General features: G+C 40.2%; 1 protein-coding gene across 1 annotated transcript; it reads left to right on the forward strand.

Annotated features, from left to right (window-relative positions):
* The first annotated feature begins 4537 nt into the window (after positions 1-4537).
* Positions 4538-6021, forward strand: LOC140811362 (uncharacterized). The gene is made up of 2 exons (XM_073169213.1): positions 4538-5828; positions 5933-6021. Exon 1 carries the CDS (start codon positions 4959-4961, stop codon positions 5811-5813), a length of 855 nt encoding a protein of 284 aa, XP_073025314.1. The 5' UTR covers positions 4538-4958; the 3' UTR covers positions 5814-5828; positions 5933-6021.
* The last annotated feature ends 16029 nt before the right edge of the window (positions 6022-22050 follow it).

The raw sequence follows: 22050 nt of genomic DNA on the forward strand, positions 1-22050 counted from the left end.
CAAAATATTTCTGAAAGACGCGGTTCATCAATCCCATAAATACCGCCGGTGCATTCGTTAAACCAAAAGACATGACAATAAACTCATAATGTCCATACCTGGTTCTGAATGCTGTCTTAGAGATATCAGAGTCCCTGACTCTCAGTTGATGGTATCCAGATCTCAGATCGATCTTGGAATACACCGAAGAACCCTGCAACTGATCAAATAAATCATCAATGCGAGGCAATGGATATTTATTCTTTACCGTTGCCTTATTCAGTTGCCGGTAGTCGATACAAAGTCTCATCGACCCATCTTTCTTTCTCACGAACAGTACTGGAGCACTCCAAGGAGATACACTCGGTCTGATATATCCCTTAGCCAGTAAATCCTCCAACTGTTCTTTCAATTCTTTCAATTCGATCGGTGCCATCCGGTACGGAGCTCTCGAAATCGGAACTGTTCCTGGCATCAACTCAATGCTGAAGTCTATCTCTCGAATCGGAGGCAATCCAGGAATCTCATCTGGAAAGACATCAGCAAACTCGCACACCACTGGCAGATCCGCCAATGATGGGATCGATTTCAGTAAATCCACTGAATAAACCAGGAATCCATCCGCTCCTTTCTGCAATAATCGAGTCATATTTATCGCATCATTTCAGGTCTGAATCAAACTATCTTGTGGAAACAATCGACTGTAGCTCGGTACTTGGTCAACATATCGATACCGACAATACAATCAAAATCAGATAAACCAAGCACAATACAGTCTAAATCAATCGTATGCCCATCGTACTGCAGTATAAACGACTTAACAGATTTCACCGATATCAAACCTGTTCCTAACGGAGACGTGACAGATACTACAGCAGACAATGATTCAATAGGTAATGCATGACTCAATGCAAATCTCTCAGAAATAAAAGTATGCGATGCACCAGTATCAATCAATACATATGCAGGATAACCAGAAATAAAACAGTTACCTGCCACAACATCATCAGGTGCATCCTGTGCCTGCTCCTCGGTCAAAGCAAAAACTCGGGCCTGCTGTCTCGGAGGCTGGCTCACTGTCTGGCTACCTCCGGGCCTCTGCTGTGACTGAGTAGACAGTTCTGGCTGAAAAGAATGCACGGCAGATAGTCGTCTACCTGCCTGAGTCACTGATCCAGATGACTCAGCTGCCTGGGATCCCTGGGCACCTCGCTGTGAACACACTCGGGCAAAGTGACCCTGCTGTCTACAGATACGACAGCTGCCAACTACTCCTCGGCACTGATCTGTGGAATGCCTCCCTCCACAAGTACCACAGTACGGTCCTGCATAACTCTGGCTCTGACTAATCTGTCTCGAGCCGCTGGAACTGGACGAGCTAGTCCCTGATTTCTTGAATTGCTTCTCTCTAGCCATCAAGAAATCCTTCTTCCTGTCACTGCTGCTGCCACCTTCAAATCTAGGAGGTGGTTGTTGTTGTCCCGGTACTGGAATCATAAACGAAGCCTCTCTCTGTCTCATCAGACCGGCTTCGGCTCCCTTGGATCTGTTCAAGGCATCGGTGAAATTGTTTGGCCTCCCGGTATTCACCAAGGTAAAGATTTCAGGATTTAGGCCATTTATAAACTGGTCTGCAACGGCCTCATCGTGTTCAGCTACATGGGGAGCAAATCGGAGCAGTGTAGAGAACTTGGCCACATAGTCCTCAATGTTTAACTGGCCCTGTCTCAAGTTTGCAAACTCGGCTCCCTTGTCCTTTCTATAGGATACCGGAAAGAACCGTAGATAAAATTCAGCCTTAAACACATTCCAAGTAATGGCCATACCTCGTAGTTCCAATGCCCGTTTCGTCGTACTCCACCAGTTTTTGGCCACGTCATGCAACTGGTGTCCGATCAGTTTTACCCTCTTTTCATCAGTATATTCCAAAGATTCAAACATCGATTCAATATCGTCCAACCAACTCTCACACTCCACGGAGTTCTCCGTACCTTTCAAAGTCGGTGGATGAAATGACTGAAACCTTTTCAGCAATTTCTCCATTGCTGTAGGTGTCACATCCATGGGAGGATTCGACGTACTCCCCTGTTCTGATATTTTCCTCGGAGGAATATCTGAAATCAAAAGGATTAGCAACCCCAAACCAAAGTTCTATTTCAGTCCTCCTCCGATCATCTTACTGCTGATCCAGAATCGGCTCTGATTCATTCTCAATAATACATGTTCTCAAATCAAGTCAGATAAACAGATAAACATGTACTATAAAGCAGTAAATCATGCTAGCAATCAAAAGCAGGAAAGAAAACACATTCTACCCCGCTCACTAGCTCCTATCTCAATCTCAAGGATCTATCGCTCTGATACCACCTGTTGTGGGGACCCGGACGCTAATCATGTTCTTGATCATCATTGGGACTAATTATTCAATTATAAACAGGGTCTAAATTTTTTTTTTTAAAAATGCGGAACGTAGTGAAATCAAACTCATATACATATCAGTATAAAATACAATACAAGTCCTGTACTGCATACATTCAAACTAAACTAAGGTTTAAACAACTAATGTCAAGTGTCCAACCCTATCTACAATCCAAGTCCGGAGCCTCCACTCTAATCACGATCGCTCCTCATCTCCTGGACCCTGATCCTGTCCCACCTGTTGTCATGTACACAAACAGACAAGACAACAGCCGGATAACTCTGGTGAGAATAAATCACAGTATAAATCAATGAAACATGCAATCATATAAACAAATATAAAGCATGTAATCAGGTAACAGATATATGTATCAAAATCTGAAACATAATCAATATCAATCTGTCGACATAATTCTACAATTCAGACTAGACTCAATCCTATTCTAGGGATCCCGGTTTCCAGATGTGGTATTCCTATATCGAATTCCGTAATGGATGGAACAGTAATTCTATTACTCGATATAACCAATATCCTGGTATTCCTATATCGAATTCCGTAATAGAAGAAATTCCAATTCCCTTTACTCGATATAACCAAACACCCGGTGTCCTGACCTAACCGTCATGGACTGTAGCTCTATCGCTAATATCCTATCTTGAGACATCGTGCAATGTGCCCGTGGCGATTCCACCACTATCAGGCACTTCTGTCACAAGATAACTCGTCTAATACCTGTCATCTATAATTCAAGAAAACAAGTACATTAGTCAATTCAATGCAAATATCAATGCAATAAATTAAAGTATGTGATTTAGGGAAACTCAAGTCTAAACCGACTCAAGTCGATCTCCCAATACCACATTGACTTATACCTTTCTTTCGTCGGTTTCTGGCTCAGTCGAAGTCCTGAACTCACAGTCTGTCTGGCAATGACAATATCAATAATCTCATGTCAATATACCTTTCAAATCAATAACAATCTGATCAATCTGGATTTAATTCAAAATCAACGGTATAACGGTACAATTTCAGTATCCCCGTCAATACCATATCACCAGATGACAGTTACAATCCATAACTCATATCCAATACAATCCGTAATCCAATCACAATTCAAATTTGTCCGGTATAAATCAATATACCCTAAAAATTCATAATAATTCCATAATCAGTCCGTTTCTCAATCTGACTTCGATTCTACGATGTCTAACATGCCAAGAACATCATATATGAATTCCATTCAATTCTGACGATAGCATAATTTCAAAGCATGTCAAAACGTAACAAAACTTACGTCAAGTTGTAGCCTACGTCGCTAGGAACTCGGTATCGAAGTCAGATTTAAAATCAGACGGACGGATTGATCGCAACTTGAATTGAATGAAAATTCCCCCGGAACTCTCGTTTCTTCTTTCAGGGAATTGATTAGCATGTATATATATATATATATATATATATATATATATCTCGCATGCATCCAGCAACGTGGCTCACATCTTTCGTTGGCACGTCTCGCGCATATGCGCGACTTCCTCGGCGCATATGCGCGAGACCTTCGGGTCTCCGCGCTTGGCTTCACACTCGCTGGCGCATATGTGCGACACTTTCTCGCGCATATGCGCGACGATTTCTTCACAACTCTCGGGTTGTGTCGCGCATGTGCGTGGATACACGCCGCGCATATGCGCGGGGCCTCCTGTCCGATTGGCGCAGGTGCGCGCGTTCTGTCGCGCATGTGCGCCGATGCTCCTGTCCTCGCACATTCGTTTCCAGACGCGATCTCATTTTCGTGTCCCGATTAATCCTCTCATAATCATATCAAATTATAAATAAATAATTACAGATTACCAGGATTAATTTTCCGGGCATTACAATATGTCATGTATCCAGTTTAAATTAGATTTAAATATTATGACATTCATTATATTGCTCATATCATTTAAAAGAGACCAATAAGATTGGACTTTTAATAATTAAATCATAAGATGTTTTAATTAAATAATTACAAGTTTGAGAAATTTTAATTATTATATATTAATGAGTGGGAGATGGATATATGACAATAAATCCTACGGCCTCCACTATTAACAAAAGTAATGTGAGGTTTAAATGGCTCCTAGTGACGCATAGGACGTCTTTCCTAAGGAAGGTTTTCATTTAAATCAAAATTTAAGGCTTAGTTTTCGAAAGGATAAGATTTTTTAGTATGATTCATAATTTACCTACCCTAAGGAGGCAATTATGGATTGTATTTTAAAATCCAAAATAGTGGGTCACACTCATAAGGATGCAATTAAATAATTTAAATGCATCTAGGTTAAATTAAAAGGTAATTAATAATAAAAATGAAGATATGAGATATCTTAGTGTTTTATTTATTAATAGAGATAGTCTCGATTTAATCATCATTTAATTCTTCTGACCCTAACTCCCTAAGGCAACTTATTAAATGTGAGATTACATTTTCTTGGAATTGGTGGAATAAATAATAATGTGTCATGCATCATATTTATGATTCCTAAATTGATTAATTGTCTATGATATTTGTTCAATTTATTAAATGTCGTTTTATACATTAATTTCAGCAATCATGTCTACTGGTCCTGTTCTTGCTTTACTTAATGAAAAGTTGACTGGTGAAAACTTTTTGAAATGGAAGAGTAACATTAACATTGCCCTCGTCTGTGAGAACCTCAAATTTGTATTAACGGAGGAGTGTCCTCCCGAGCCCCCTTTGAATGCTTCTCGTAGTGTACGAGAAATATATGATCGATGGATCGCAGCAAACAATAAAGCCAAGGGCTACATGTTAGTTGGAATGAACGATGTGCTTAGACTTAAGCACGAGAATGTAGAGAATTCTTATGAGATAATGGATTCTCTGCAAGCTATGTTTGGTCAACAATCTAGTCAATCTAAGCATGAAGCCATTAAGAATGCGATGAATGCTAAGATGAAGAAAGGCCAATCAGTTGGAGCGCATGTTTTAAACATGGTTAACTACTTCACTGAGGCTGAGACTCATGGTGCGACTATAGATGATGGTACACAAGTGAGCATGATTTTGGAATCATTGCCTCCGACTTTCCTGCAATTCAAGAGAAACTATGTCAGGAACAAGCATGATTATAACATGACACAATTGCTCAACGAGTTGCAAACCTTTGAGGCCATTTCCATTGGAAAAGTCCAAGAAGGTGAGGCAAATGTTGTCAAGGGTAAGTCACCTTCCTCCAAAGCTAGTTTGAAAAGAAAGAATAAGGGGAAAGGAAAGGGAGCTCCTAAAAAGCAAAAGAATTGGAATGGTTCCAATGACAAAAAGAAGGGTGACACTACAAAGCCAAAGGAAAATGTTTTCACTGTGGGATTGATGGTCATTGGAAGAGAAACTGCCCCAAGTATCTCGCTGACGTAAAAGAGAAGAAGAAAAGTAAGTATAACTTACTTGTTCTAGAATCTTGTTTAGTAACCATTGATTCTTGTTTATGGATAGTTGATTCGGGCGATACTAATCACGTTTGTTCTTCTTTGCAGCTTCTTAGTTCTTATGAAGAGCTTGCTGATGGGTCCTTCACGATGAGAGTTGGCAATGGTGCAGTAGTTTCGACAAGAACAGTGGGAGTTATTAAACTTAGATTTAATGATAGACATGGTTTCGAACAATGTTTATTTTATTCCTAGTTTTCGTAGAAATTTGATTTCTGTTTCAAAGTTGCATGAACAATTTTACTCGCTTTCTTTTGATAATAATGAGATTGTTATTTTGAGAAATGGTCGTATGATTTGTACTGCTTCAATCGAAAATGGACTATATGTTCTAAGACCAAATGAACAACCACTGCTTAATGTCGAAATGTTTAAAATAAAACATCCCAAACCTAAAAGGCAAAAAGTTTCTCATGAAGATAAAACATATCTATGGAACCTAAGGTTGGGGCATATATCCTTAAAAAGATTAAATAGACTTGTAAAGATGGTCCTTTAAGAGAGCTAAGTGTTGGCACTCTTCCTATTTGTGAATCTTGTTTAGAAAGAAAAATGACTAAGAGACCTTTCTCCGCAAAGAGCAATAGCCAATAGGGCCAAGGAACCACTAGAGCTTATACATATTGATGTATGTGGTCCTATGACTACACAAGCTAGAGGTGGTTATGAGTATTTTGTCACTTTTATTGATGATTACTCAAGGTATGGATATATTTATCTCATGCATAGAAAATTCGAGACTTTTGGAAAGTTCAAAGAATTTCATGCGGAAGCCGAAAGGCAACTAGGTAAATATTTAAAGTGTCTTCGATCAGATCGAGGCGGCAAGTATCTTGATACCGAGTTCAAAGATTATTTGCTAGAGCATGGTATTTTATACCAACTCACTTCACCTGGTACACCTCAGCAAAATGGTGTTGTTGAAAGGAGAAATCGCACTTTGCTTGATATGGTGAGATCTATGATGAGCTACTCTTCACTGCCAATCTCGTTTTGGGGTTATGCAATAGAGACGACCACTTACATTTTGAATGCAGTGCCGTCAAAGTCAATACGTAAAACACCTCTAGAGTTGTGGAATGGGAAAAAACCTAGTTTATCTCACTTTCGCATATGGGGATGCCCAGCACATGTGTTGGAAGGAAAGACTGGGAAATTGCATCCACGTTCAAAAGTGTGTTTGTTCGTGGGATACGCCAAGGGAACAAGAGGAGTTTGGTTTTATAATCCTCAAGATAAGAAGTGTAACGCCCCGAAAATTTAAGAGTCAACGCGAACCACATGCATGCAATTATTAAATTTTCTTGTATTTTAATTAAATGTTTTAATTTCATAAATTAATTATATTGTACATATTTGAATGTTTAAATTTTATTTTATACATGTTTGCATTAAAATATATTTTTAAAGGTTATTCGAGTTGCGATCGAGGAACGGAGATCGATGGCTGAAAAAAAATAGAAAATATTTTTATTAAATAATTGTTTTTAATTATTTAAAATATGGGTGATGCTTTTTATTATTTTTGAAACTAAGGAGTTTTGAGGTGATTTTATACGCCGGGACGTAAATTTTATCGGTGTTGGTTTTTCAACAAAAATACGAACTTTTTGGCAACCCGACTATTAAATTTACAAACTTATTTTACCAAAACAATTTTAACATTTTAATTAAATCCTAATTTAGACTAATGGGCCTAATTGTTGGCTTAATAGGCCTAAAGCCTTATTTAGGGATTTAATTAGTATATAATATGTAAAACCCTCCCCAAACCCTATACCATTCACACAACTTTTTAGAACCACAGGGCACACACCATCATCTAAATTGAGGAAAAAATCGGTGGAAGCTTCAAGGAGATTTCAAGTCACGGTTCTTGCTTCGTTCTTCGCAAGCGTCAACGTAAAATCGTGCGTTATTTACGCAAAGGCACGCCTACTCTTTCTTTCAAACCATCACCACATCATATTATAATTTTATGCATGAAAAGTTTGGAAAAACAAGTGACACTTTGAATTATTTTCGTTTCTATGCCATCCATGGAATTTCAAGCATGATTTTGATTCAAACTTTTGATGTTTACTTGTATATAAGGGCTGCCATGATATAGGTTATGTTGGGCATAATTTTACACGGTATTTAGAGTCCTAGATAATCGCCTAAACACTGCACGTGAACCTGGAAGCAATCGGAACACTAGTTGCTGTCATGGGGGATCGAAGGCTTCGGCTTTGATTATCACAACTTGGCGTGGCCATGGCTCCTGTCCAGGACTAGCCAAGGTCACGAGGGAGTCCAGGGAAGAGTCCTAGCCATGCTAGGACTCGGACTAAGGGGTTGGGTGGAGTCCTTGACAGCAAGGACTCCCACCCGAGAGCCCTTTCATCGCGCACAGGAGATGCGCAGCTTGTGCATGGGATGTGGCTCGGCCTGGGGGCTTGAGATAGGGCTAGGGTGATGCCGTGGGGTCCTAGGTAAGTACACGAGAGGCTGGTTCAGGGGCTAGGGTTGTTGGCTAAGCCTTAAGATAGTAGGAACAGTCTTAATTTGTCCATTGAAACACTTCTCGGCCAGCTTAGGGAAGGGGGTTAGGGGGCTCATTTTTCATGTTTGGGACGTTTTCCTTGGGAACCGTGGGTCCAGTAGGGTGCTATAACGTGTTGGTCAGGGTTTGGATCAACATGGCTCGGGGGTGACTCGTTAAAATCAAGAGATGGCTCGGGGTCGAAGATATTGTGTCATATTGGGGTTTCCTAATCTTAAAAATTGGAACAACGGCTCACGGGGGGTCGAGTCGTGGTTCATAAGGGCTAAAATAATATAAAAAGACTAAATTTAGAATTTAGGAATTTTATATTTAAGTTTGGGATTTTTCGGAATTAAAACGCTTTCAAAAACGTCAAATTACGAATTAATTAAAAAGCCTAGTTTTTAAGCTAAATAAAATTATGGGAATTTTAATATAGGCTTTAATAATTATTTGGGACATGTTAGAGTCAAGAAAATTAAGAAAACGTCAAAAACGAAAAATGTCACGTCCAGGGGTAAAACGGTCTTTTTACACCGGAAAATTAGTAAACGTCATGGCAGTGCCCTATTTGCTGTTTTATATGTTAAAATGATTATGTGACATGTTTATGAATTTTTATATGTTGAAATATGATTTTTAAATGTTCATGGATTATTAAGGGTTAAATTGGTCATTTAAAAGAGATGATGCATGCTTGGTTTCAAAATATAATGATATTATATGCATGTTTTTTAAGTGATGAAAATACGATATATTGAAGGATGTGAAGGGACTGTGACTACTGAATATGTTGGAAATATCGTGAGGGTTATGGTCCCAGTGGGAGCCCGACGATCGTGTTTCCTTGGATACGGATACGAATACGAATACGTTAATACGTTGGCAAGGACCCAGTTGACCGGTGAGAGTGTTGCTGGTGTCCCCCGCCGCCCAGTACTGTGGTTTCTTTAGATGGATCCATCGCCCAATACGATCAAGAATACGAATCACAATCACGATCTAAATTCAACAAACGCGAATATGAATATGAATATGATAATGAATACGAATATGGATATGAATTTTTTTAGGGAGATGTTTGTGCCTTTTGAAAATGTTTTTATGCATCATGAAAATGTTAACGAAAACGTTTAAGTTAAGTTTATGCATCCCCATGAAAATGATATTTTAAGTACAAGTATTTTTCACTGTTGTATGTTAACTGTATTACGTATTACTTGTTATCAAAGATGGGACGTGTTGAGTCTTTAGACTCACTAGGTGTGTTGATGCAGGTGATATAAATAGCAATGATATTGGAGGTCTTGACGAGTGACTTGCTGGACTGTCGATGCACATAACCCGAGGACTAGCGCTTCTATTTCCGCATTTAAGTTTATGATTTTAAGTTAAAGATTTTTAAGACATTTTTTATTTTATGCTTTTTGAGAGGTTTAATGTGGGTTACACTTTTCAACATTTATTGCTTTTTAGGTTTGGTAAAACGATTTACGATTTCATGTTTGACTTCTCACTTTGGATTTTCAAGTACTAGTAGGATGCTTTATTTTAAAAAAACGGTGACAAGATATTTTAAAGTATTTATATATAAGTATATTTTTAATTACGAAGCTTAAGGAGAAAAAAAAAATTTTCTAGTACTTTTTAAGAAAACGAATAAGCAGATGTTTCAGTTGGTATCAGAGCAATGGTTCGTAAAGGGTTGTGCCACCATCAGTGCCGGGAAGATCAGTCGTCAAGCCTCAAGTTGTAAGTTTTACATGTTTTATATGATTTATGTGATGATACCTACATGTTTACATGATCTAAATGTTTAAGCTACATGTGCATACACATTTTGAAGTTGACTGACGTTAGGTTTAAGGTTGCATGGCAAATGATTTTTACCCTGCATAGTTGTATGACTTTGTTATGCTAAAAGATTATATGCTTCATGATTTTTATACATGTTACGATATGAAATAAGAAATTATTTGATTTTAATGCATGCTGGCTTTGTGATGAGAATTGGACTATGTTGATTTTTGGGTTTTAGTATTGACGTTCTATTTTTTGGAGTATAAGTTAATCGTGAATATGATGAATTTTTTTGGGACACGTTGATTTTCCAAGGAAATATTTATGATTCATGGTTACTAGTTGAATTAATTTTTGGGAATTAGACATAAGGAATAATTATTCGAGGATTGCAACGACTTTGGGATTAAGAAAATGTATAAATTGGGATTTAAGTTTTGATGAAGGGTAAGATTGGTTATAAGAATTGATTTTTGGGTAAATAAGTTTAAATTATCGAAATTATGTTATGGGAAACTCGTAGAAGAGAATTAAGAATGCCAAGAACTTATGGATTAATCATAGAATTTTTGAAATTAAGGACCAATTAGGATAAATTTTGAGGAAATTAAGAATTGATTTTGCAATTATTAAGGAATTTGGGGACTAGTTTAGCAATAAGCGTTAATTAAATGGTTTAAATGATAAGAATTTTGAGGATTTAGACTTTTAAGGATATTTAGAACCTTGGGATATCTTAGTTATAATGTTATAAGGAATGTTGATCATGGGTTTTTAAGGATGAATCATTACTAAGCTTGAAAAAGCTAAGCGTTAGTGGATGCGTTTGGGATTTTAAGGTTGAAATATGATAAGTTAATGAATATTTTGGGTATAAAATAAAGAAAATAATATGTGATAGTTATGGTCATCCATCTTTTAATATTGGGAATTGGAAGAAAAAAATTGAAATTCGAGGTTATAATAGTAATAGCACTAAGTCATTTGGGTCTTTTTAAGTTGCGAATTGAAAATGAGGATTTAGAAAGAAAAATTAATTGGGATTTAATAGACGTAAGGACATTCTAGAATTTAAGTTTTATCAGAGTAGTGCAGCGGAATCGTGGAAGTTTGGGATACTAATACAAAATCTAAACATTGGGTTATTTAAGATAAGCGAATTTCGAGGACGAAATTCAATTTAAGGGGGAAGATTGTAACGCCCTGAAAATTTAAGAGTCCACGCGAACCACATGCATGTAATTATTAAATTTTCTTGTATTTTAATTAAATGTTTTAATTGCATAAATTAATTATGTTGTACATATTTGAATGTTTAAATTTTATTTTATACATGTTTGCATTAAAATGTATTTTTAATGGTTATTCGAGTTGCGATCGAGGAACGGAGACCAATGGCTGAAAAAAATAGAAAATATTTTTATTAAATAATTGTTTTTAATTATTTAAAATATGGGTGATACTTTTTATTATTTTTGAAACTAAGGAGTTTTGAGGTGATTTTATACGCCGAGACGTAAATTTTATCGGTGTTGGTTTTTCAACAAAAATACGAACTTTTTGGCAACCCGACTATTAAATTTACAAAGTTATTTTACCAAAACTATTTTAACATTTTAATTAAATCCTAATTTAGACTAATGGGCCTAATTGTTGGCTTAATAGGCCTAAAGCCTTATTTAGGGATTTAATTAGTATATAATATGTAAAACCCTCCCCAAACCCTACACCATTCACGCCACTTTTCAGAACCACACGGCACACACCATCATCTAAATTGAGGAAAAAATCGGTGGAAGCTTCAAGGAGATTTCAAGCCACGGTTCTTGCTCCGTTCTTCGCACGTCAACGTAAAATCGTGCGTTATTTACGCAAAGGCACGCCTACTCTTTCTTTCAAACCTTCACCACATCATATTATAATTTTATGCATGAAAAGTTTGAAAAAACAAGTGACACTTTGAATTATTTTCGTTTCTATGCCATCCATGGAATTTCAAGCATGATTTTGATTCAAACTTTTGATGTTTACTTGTATATAAGGGCTGCCATGATATAGGTTATGTTGGGCATGATTTTACACGGTATTTAGAGTCCTAGATATTCTCCTAAACACTGCACGTGAACCTGGAAGCAATCGGAACACTAGTTGCTGTCATGGGGGATCGAAGGCTTCGGCTTTGATCATCACAACTTGGCGTGGCCATGGCTCCTGTCTAGGACTAGCCAAGGTCACGAGGGAGTCCAGGAAAGAGTCCTAGCCATTCTAGGACTCGGACTAAGGGGCTGGGTGGAGTCCTTGACAGGAAGGACTCCCACCCGAGAGCCCTTTCATCGCGCACAGGAGATGCGCAGCTTGTGCATGGGATGTGGCTCGGCCTGGGGGCTTGAGGCAGGGCTAGGGTGATGCCGTGGGGTCCTAGGTAACTACACGAGAGGGTGGTTCAGGGGCTAGGGTTGTTGGCTAAGCCTTAAGATTGTAGGAAGAGTCCTTGTCCATTGAAACACTTCTCGGCCAGCTTAGGGAAGGGGGTTAGGGGGCTCGTTTTTCATGTTTGGGACGTTTTCCTTGGGAACCGTGGGTCCAGTAGGGTGATCTAACGTGTTGGTCAGGGTATGGATCAACATGGCTCGAGGGTGACTCGTTAAAATCAAGAGATGGCTCGGGGTCGAAGATATTGTGTCATATTGGGGTTTCCTAAACTTAAAAATTGGAACAACGGCTCACGGGGGGTCGAGTCGTGGTTCATAAGGGCTAAAATAATATAAAAGACTAAATTTAGAATTTAGAAATTTTATATTTAAGTTTGGGATTTTTCGGAATTAAAACGCTTTCAAAAAGGTCCAATTACGAATTAATTAAAAAGCCTAGTTTTTAAGCTAAATAAAATTGTGAGAATTTTAATCTAGACTTTAATAATTATTTGGGACATGTTAGAGTCAAGAAAATTAAGAAAACGTCAAAAACGAAAAATGTCACGTCCAGGGGTAAAACGGTCTTTTTACACCGGAAAATTAGTAAACGTCATGGCAGTGCCCTATTTGCTGTGTTATATGTTAATATGATTATGTGACATGTTTATGAATTTTTATATGTTGAAATATGATTTTTAAATGTTCATGGATTATTAAGGGTTAAATTGGTCATTTAAAAGAGATGTTGCATGCTTGGTTTCAAAATAAAATGATATTATATGCATGTTTTTTTTTAGTGATGAAAATACGACATATTGAAGGATGTGAAGGGATTGTGACTACTGAATATGCTGGAAATATCGGGAGGGTTATGGTCCCAGTGGGAGCCCGACGATCGTGTTTCCTTGGATACGGATACGAATACGAATATGTTAATACGTTGGCCAGGGCCCAGTTGACCGGTGAGAGTGTTGCTGGTGTCCCCCGCCGCCCAGTACTGTGATTTTCTTTAGATGAATCTATCGCGTAATACGATCAATAATACGAGTCACAATCACGATCTGAATTCAACAAATGCGAATATGAATATGAAAATGAATACGAATATGGATATGAATTTGAATATGTTTAAGGAGATGTTTATGTCTTTTGAAAATGTTTTTATGCATCATGAAAATGTTAACGAAAACGTTTAAGTTAAGTTTATGCATCCCCATGAAAATGATATTTTAAGTACAAGTATTTTTTACTGTTGTATGTTAACTGTATTACGTATTATTTGTTATCAAAGATGGGACGTGTTGAGTCTTTAGACTCACTAGGTGTGTTGATGCAGGTGATATAAATAGCAATGATATTGGAGGTCTTGACGAGTGACTTGCTGGACTGTCGGTGCACATAACCCGAGGACTAGCGCTTCTATTTCCGCATTTAAGTTTATGATTTTAAGTTAAAGATTTTTACGACATTTTTTATTTTATGCTTTTTGAGAGGTTTAGTGTGGGTTACACTTTTCAACATTTTTTGCTTTTTAGGTTTGGTAAAACGATTTACGATTTCATGTTTGACTTCTCACTTTGGATTTTCAAGTACTAGTAGGATGCTTTATTTTAAAAAAACGGTGACAAGATATTTTAAAGTATTTATATATAAGTATATTTTTAATTACGAAGCTTAAGGAGAAAAAAAAAATTCTAGTACTTTTTAAGAAAACGAATAAGCAGACGTTTCAAGAAGGTAATTGTATCGACAAATGCCATCTTTCTTGAAGATGATCACATGACTAACTTGAAGCCTCGAAGTAAGATTGTACTCGAGGAGTTACTTAATGATGAGATCATTCGACGTCCAAATAAAGTTGTTAAGGAAACCATTAATGATACCATTGAATCAAGTCAAGATATCATGCCACCACGATGCAGTGGAAGGGTAGTAAGACCACCCCTCCGCTATCGTCAAGATGAAGAGGCAAATGTTGTTGTCACCGATGGGGTGGAAGATGATCCATTGTCATTTCAACATGCAATGGAAGATACTGACAAAGAAAGGTGGCTTGAAGCTATAAACCAAGAAATGGAGTCGATGTACTCTAATTCTGTCTGGGTTCTTGTAGATGCACTTGAAGAGGTTAGACCTATTGGGTGTAAATGGATCTATAAGAGAAAGAGAGGTGTAGATGGGAAAGTAGAGACTTTCAAAGCAAGATTGATTGCAAAGGGTTATACCCAAAGAGAGGGAGTCGATTATGAAGAGACTTTCTCGCCTGTAGCCATGTTTAAATCTATTCGCATCTTACTTTCGATTGCTGCTCATTTTGACTATGAGATATGGCAGATGGATGTCAAGACGGCCTTTTTGAATGGTCATCTAGACGAGGAAATCTACATGAAGCAACCAGAGGGTTTTATAGCCCAAGGCCAAGAGCAAAAGGTTTGCAAATTGCTTAGATCAATTTTTGGACTAAAGCAAGCGTCGAGATCATGGAACCATAGATTTGATGAAACAATCAAATCTTATGGCTTCGATCAAAGTGTTGATGAGCCTTGTGCATACAAGAACATCAAAGATGGAAAAGTGGTATTCATAGTGCTTTACGTAGATGACATTCTGCTTATTGGGAATAATGTAGAAAAATTGTCTACAGTAAAAAGTTGGCTAGCCAAGAAATTTCAAATGAAAGATTTGGGAGAAGCAAACTATGTTCTTGGAATTCGAATTGTTTGAGATCGTAAGAACAAGTTGTTGGCATTGTCTCAAGCTACTTATATTGATAAGATGTTGTTGCGTTATAGGATGCAAGATTCCAAGAAAGGTTATCTACCAACCAGACATGAAATCGTCCTCTCTAAGGAGCGGTGTCCTAAGACCCCGCAAGAAGTTGAGGACATGAGACGTATTCCATATGCCTCTACGGTAGGCAGCCTTATGTACGCAATGATGTGCACTAGGCCGGACATATGTTATGTTGTGGGGATAGTCAGCCGTTTTCAGTCAAATCCTGGTTTGGATCATTGGATAGCGGTAAAGAACATTCTCAAGTATCTTCAGAGAACGAGAAATTATATGCTTGTCTATTCGGGTGAAGACCTTAAAATAGACGGTTACACTGATTCTGATTTTCAATTTGATAGAGATACTCAAAAATCGACGTCTGGATCAGTGTTTACTCTTGGTGGCGGTGCCATAGTATGGAGAAGCATCAGGCAATCCAGTACAGCCGACTCGACCATGGAGGCCGGATACATATGTAGTAGCCCGAATTCCAAATTGGGTAATTAACGGAGTAATGGTGATTAAGAAGGTTTAAGGTGTAATTTTGGCTATGGTCATGATCGGACGGACCGAAGAGGGTTCGGAAGCACCGAAGAGTTCGGACGATCCGAAGTGTAGTTCGGTGAATCCGATCATAGGTGTCAAGTGTTGATCGACACGTCATTTTCCATGCATGTTCGGACGGTCCGAAGTGTATGATCGGAGGATCCGATCATGAGCTGTCAAGAGCCAATGGACACGTAGCGTTCGGACGTTCCGAAGTGTTGTTCGGAGGATCCGAACATGGCCTATAAATAGTGCTCGGATTTCTCATTTGTGACTTGCCAATTCATGATTTTGCCTCATAGTTGAGAGGATTTGGAAGGTTTCTAGGGTTAGTTGTTGATCGAGCGATAGCCAAGAGCTGCCAGGAGTAGTAGCGTAGCGGCGCCTGAGTTTCAAGGCAATCGACATCAAAGGGCTGTCGACGGACGAAGGTAAAACCCTAAACCTTTGGTAGTACTAGGGAGTACTGGTTTTGCTAGTCGAGCATGGTAGTATTGATTGAGTATGCTTTTGATGCGTAGGCTTGTGCTAGACCTGATTAGCGGTGTTGCGTAAGGCTAGGCTTGCTGTGATAGAGGTACGAAAGTACTATCCGAGATATCCTGGTTGAGTATACATTCATATATGTGTTGCATGAGTATTTGCTGCATTGTTATATGTCATATGATGCATGCTATTATGTCACGAGTTATGATGCATATTGCATATCACGTTGAGCCGTATCTCCTTCGAGATAGCCTTTACTGTTGAGCTGTATCTCTTTCGAGATAAGCTATATCTTGGGGCCGCTCAGCCCTGTCTTGTGGACGCATGGACACCGAGAGTACACAGTGGCCGACGGGTCGGGAGGGCTTCGGTGGTCCGGGACATTTTAGGTCCACGTCTGTCTTGTAGTGGATGCAGTGACCCAGAGGTTGGACCGCGCGGCACTATCCACTTGGCGCCTCTAGACTGAGCATTTTGAGATCCTTTGTGATTCCTGTTTCTTGACTACCCTGGTATCATATCATAGCATGTGCATTTCATATAGGTTTGTATACTCATACTTTTGTACTGGGCGTTCTTATCGCTCACGTCCTCGGTTTTGTTTATTCTTGGACACCCCATTCCCACGGGGCAGGCCTCAGGTTGGATGGCTCAGGAGGAGCAGGAGGAGGACGTTGAGTAGCTGGTTGGTTTAGTTTTCAGTGTTTTCCATTTGATTCGATATGGTTGTACTGGATATTTCATTTTGAGTTAGTCTAGACTTCGATTTCGATTGGGTTGTATAACTATTGTTGTTGGCCATTTTTCCGCTGTTATCTCTGATTATAATTAATTAGGTTAATTGCATGCTTAGTTTTTGATTAGTAGGTGATTCTGGAACGGGTCACTACATTTATGGTATCAGAGCGTGCGTATGATTTTCGGATATAGATTCTGTTTTGGGATTTCGTTGACCATTTTACTATTTTCCCTATTCTATCTTGTAGCGATGGCTGACCATTTTGATGACGGGAGTAGTCAGGGGAGTGTAGGTCGATGGGGTGACCAGGACGATCTTAGACGTCATCGTGAGCATCGTCATCGTCGGGATGGTCCTAGGCGTTTCGATATGCATCGTTTCATGCAGATGGGGCCTAAGCCTTTAGTTGGCGGTGAGACTCCCGATAATGCGGAGGATTGGTTAGAGCGCATGGAGAGTTGTTTCCGCGCATTCCAGTGCACCGATGAGCAGAAGATGGAGACCCTTAGTTTTCTTCTCGAGGGCCGTGCTCGCAGGTGGTGGCGATCAACTTCTGCGCCGATAGTTCAGTCGCAGGGTAGAGCGACTTGGGTCGATTTCCGTGCAGCGTTCATGCAGCTGTACTTTCCTCCAGCCCTTCGCCAGGCCAAGACGATTGAGCTCCTGAACCTTAAGCAGGGGAGTATGTCTGTTGATGAGTATCAGCAGAAATTCTTTGAGTTGTTACCCTTCGCTCCTCATATCAGTGGCAGTTCTGAGGCCAAGTATGATCATTTCCTCCAGGGCCTTAATCAGGAGATCTTTGATCGAGTCACTGTCTGTGATAATCCTACTTCTTATGATGGGTTAGTGAACCGGTGTCGCCAGGCAGAGATCAGTCTCCAGCGTGGTAGGGCTATTCTTTCTTCTTCTAGACCTCCGAGTACTTTGAGGCCTCGATCTCAGTCATTCAAGAAATCTGGTTCATCTTCTTCTGGATCTGGATCTCGATCTAGTGGTGTTTTCCGCTTTGGTAAGAAGAAGGAGTCTTGTGCGCATTGTGGGAAGAACCATCCATCGGAGCAATGCCGAGTAGCCGCAGGAGCTTGTTATCAGTGCGGAGAGATGGGGCATATTAAGAAGAATTGTCCTCAGTTGCGAGGTGGAGCAGGATCCGGTTCTGGATCTCAGACGACTGTTCAGCAGAGGAGGCAGGGTCAGGCAGTGGGTAGTTCGAATCTTCGACCTCGTGCCCAAGGTCAGGTTTTTGCGCTGAACCAGGATCAGGCTGCAGATGAGACGGAGAGAGTCATAGCAGGTACTTTTCATTTATGCGGTATTCCTGCTTTTGTTCTTATTGATACAGGAGCCTCTCATTCCTTCATTTCTGCACGATTTGTTAAGCGTCATAGGTTATCCTATGTTTCTCTAGACGTCATTCTTTCTGTTTCTACTCCGATGGGTCATTCGGTGTTAGCGAAGCGTCTAGTGATGGGTTGTTCCTTAGATTTTGAGGGTAACGAGTTGACTGCGAATCTTATGATCCTAGAGATGGAAGATTTTGATTGTATCTTGGGTATAGACTTATTGACTACCTACCGAGCTACTGTGGATTGTTACCAGAAGCTTGTTCAGTTTCGTACGACTGAGAGCTCTAGTTGGTTTTTCTATGGTGAGGGAGCGCGACCTCCGATGCCAGTGGTATCTGCTCTGAAAGCCTGTCGTGCTTTAGAGTCGGGCGGGGAAGGCTACCTCATCTATGCGATTGATTCATCCACAGGTAGTGTTGGTCTAGAGGATATTCCAGTGGTTTGTGAATTTCCTGATGTTTTCCCAGATGAGATTCCTGGTTTTCCTCCGGTTAGAGAGGTGGAATTTGGCATAGATTTAATGCCAGGGACTGCACCGATTTCTCGTGCCCCCTATCGTCTTGCTCCATCAGAGATGAGAGAGCTGAAGCAGCAATTGCAGGATCTTCTTGATAAAGGTTATATTCGCCCGAGTGTTTCGCCTTGGGGAGCTCCAGTCTTGTTTGTCAAGAAGAAGGATGGATCGATGCGATTGTGCATTGATTATCGCCAGCTGAATCGGGTGACGATCAAAAACAAGTACCCTTTACCCCGTATTGATGACTTGTTCGATCAGCTTCAGGGTACTTCTGTTTACTCCAAGATCGACTTGCGATCGGGTTATCATCAGATGAGAGTCAGAGATGATGATATTTCCAAGACTGCATTTCGTACTCGTTATGGGCATTACGAGTTTCTAGTTATGCCATTCGGATTGACGAATGCGCCAGCAGTGTTCATGGATCTGATGAACCGAGTCTTCCGAGATTTTCTGGATCAGTTTGTGGTGGTTTTCATTGACGATATCTTGATCTATTCCCACAGTGTGGAAGAGCATGCCCAACACTTGAGGATTGTGTTGCAGATTCTTCGCGAGAAGCAATTGTATGCTAAGCTGAGTAAGTGCGAGTTCTGGATTGATCGTGTGGTATTCCTTGGTCATGTGATTTCCAAGGAAGGAGTTTCTGTGGATCCCAGCAAGATTGAAGCAGTGCTGAATTGGTCACGTCCGACGACGGTGGCTGAGATCCGTAGTTTTCTAGGTCTGGCAGGGTATTATCGTCGCTTCATCGTGAATTTCTCTCAGATAGCCAGACCATTGACGCAACTTACTCGGAGGGATGTTCCATTTGAGTGGTCATCCGAGTGCGAAGATAGTTTCAGAGAGCTTCGTCGACTTCTGACTTCCGCACCTGTTTTGGCGTTACCGTCAGGATCTGATGGTTTCAGTGTTTACACCGATGCCTCCACTCAAGGCTTAGGGTGTGTGTTGACGCAAAACGGTCATGTGATTGCTTATGCTTCCAGACAGCTGAAATCTCACGAGGAGAAGTATCCTATTCATGATCTGGAATTGGCAGCTATTGTGTTTGCGCTGAAGATTTGGCGTCATTACTTGTACGGGATTAAGTTTGAAATCTTTACTGATCATAAGAGTCTGAAATATCTGTTCACTCAGGCTGAGTTGAACATGAGGCAACGTCGTTGGATGGATTTGCTGAAGGATTATGATTGCGAGATCAAGTACCATCCAGGTTCTGCGAATCTCACAGCTGATGCGCTTAGTCGCAAGGTGAGAGCCTCTGCACTTCAGACTTGTGCTATGACTAGTGCCATCCAGGATAGTTGCTCGTTGGGGTTTAACTTCAAGCATCGGAAAGGTATGGAGAGCATTCGTGTTGCTACCATTTTATCTGAGCCCAATTTGTTCACTCGGATTCGAGAAGCTCAAACGTCTGATCTGAAGACTCAGAGATTAGCTCGGTTAGTTGGTGGTGATAGCAATTTCCATTATCAGTCCAATGGTCTTCTGTGCTTATCTAATCGGGTTGTAGTACCAGAGGATGACACTTTGAGGGACGAGATATTGTCTCAGGCGCATCGAAGCAAGTTAAGTGTTCATCCAGGAAGCAACAAGATGTATAGAGACTTGAGGATGCGGTTTTGGTGGAAAGGGATGAAGCGCAGCGTGTATCAGTTTGTCTCCAAGTGTCTAGTTTGCCAGCAGGTTAAGGCAGAGCACCGTCGACCGGGAGGATTGTTGTTGAACTTACCTATTCCAGAATGGAAGTGGGAGCATATTACGATGGATTTCATTACTCACTTGCCATTATCTTCGAGGATCAGCGATGCTATCTGGGTAGTGGTGGATCGACTCACCAAGTCTGCTCATTTTCTGCCGTATAATCGTGATTTCACTTTCGATCGTATGGCTCGATTGTACATTCAGGAAATTGTACGTTTGCATGGAGTGCCTGTCAGTATTGTTAGTGACAGAGATCCTCGTTTTACCTCACGGTTTTGGGGTAGTTTCCAGTCAGCTTTGGGTACTACACTGAGTCTGAGTACTGCTTATCATCCGGAGACTGACGGTCAATCAGAGAGGACTATCCGTACGCTTGAGGATATGTTGCGAGCCTGTGTTATGGATTTCGGACCCGCTTGGCAGGATCATTTGCCTTTGATTGAGTTCGCGTACAACAACAGCTATCATCGTAGTATTGGTATGGCACCATTTGAGGCGTTGTACGGGCGACGTTGTCGTACTCTATTATTCTGGGATGAAGTCGGGGAACGACAGGTAGAGGGACCGGAGTTAGTCCAGCAGGCTATAGATAAGGTTGCAGTAATCAAGAAGCGGATTAAGACTGCTCAGGATCGACAGGCTAGTTATGCGAACACAAAGCGTCGACCTCTTCATTTTCAGCCAGGTGAGAAGGTGTTTCTCCGAGTTTCGCCTTTTCGCAGGATTTTGAGATTTGGTCTCAAGGGTAAGCTGTCTCCGAGATTTATTGGTCCATTCGAGATACTGGAATCTGTGGGAGATTTAGCTTACAGACTTGCGTTGCCGCCGTACCTATCAAGTATTCATGATGTGTTCCACGTATCCTTGTTGAGACGTTATGTAGCAGATGAGTCGCACATTTTACATCCATCTGAAGTTCAACTTGATACGGATTTGTCTTACGTGGAGCGACCAGTTCAGATTCTAGATCGCAAAGATAAGGTGTTGCGGAATAAGATCATTCCTATTGTCTTAGTGCAGTGGCAGCGTCGAGGCACTGAAGAAGCCACTTGGGAGTTAGAAAGTCGTATGCGTTCGGAGCATCCAGAGCTCTTTTGAGTTGTGCTTTGTATAAGTTTGTGTTTTCAGTTGTAATCATAGTATCAGTTGTATTCAACAACAATTGAGATGTATTAATGATGTTGTTATTTCGTTTTGTTCATTCTCTAAGCCTGATTTCGAGGACGAAATCTTTTAAGGGGGGGAGGAGAATGTAGTAGCCCGAATTCCAAATTGGGTAATTAACGGAGTAATGGTGATTAAGAAGGTT

This window comes from Primulina eburnea, chromosome 1, assembly GCF_022965805.1.
Source record: "Primulina eburnea isolate SZY01 chromosome 1, ASM2296580v1, whole genome shotgun sequence".
Taxonomy (NCBI): domain Eukaryota; kingdom Viridiplantae; phylum Streptophyta; class Magnoliopsida; order Lamiales; family Gesneriaceae; genus Primulina; species Primulina eburnea.

Excerpts from the sequence above, each read along its gene's own strand:
- LOC140811362 (XM_073169213.1), top strand. The coding sequence starts at position 4,959 with ATGTCGTTTTATACATTAATTTCAGCAATCATGTCTACTGGTCCTGTT.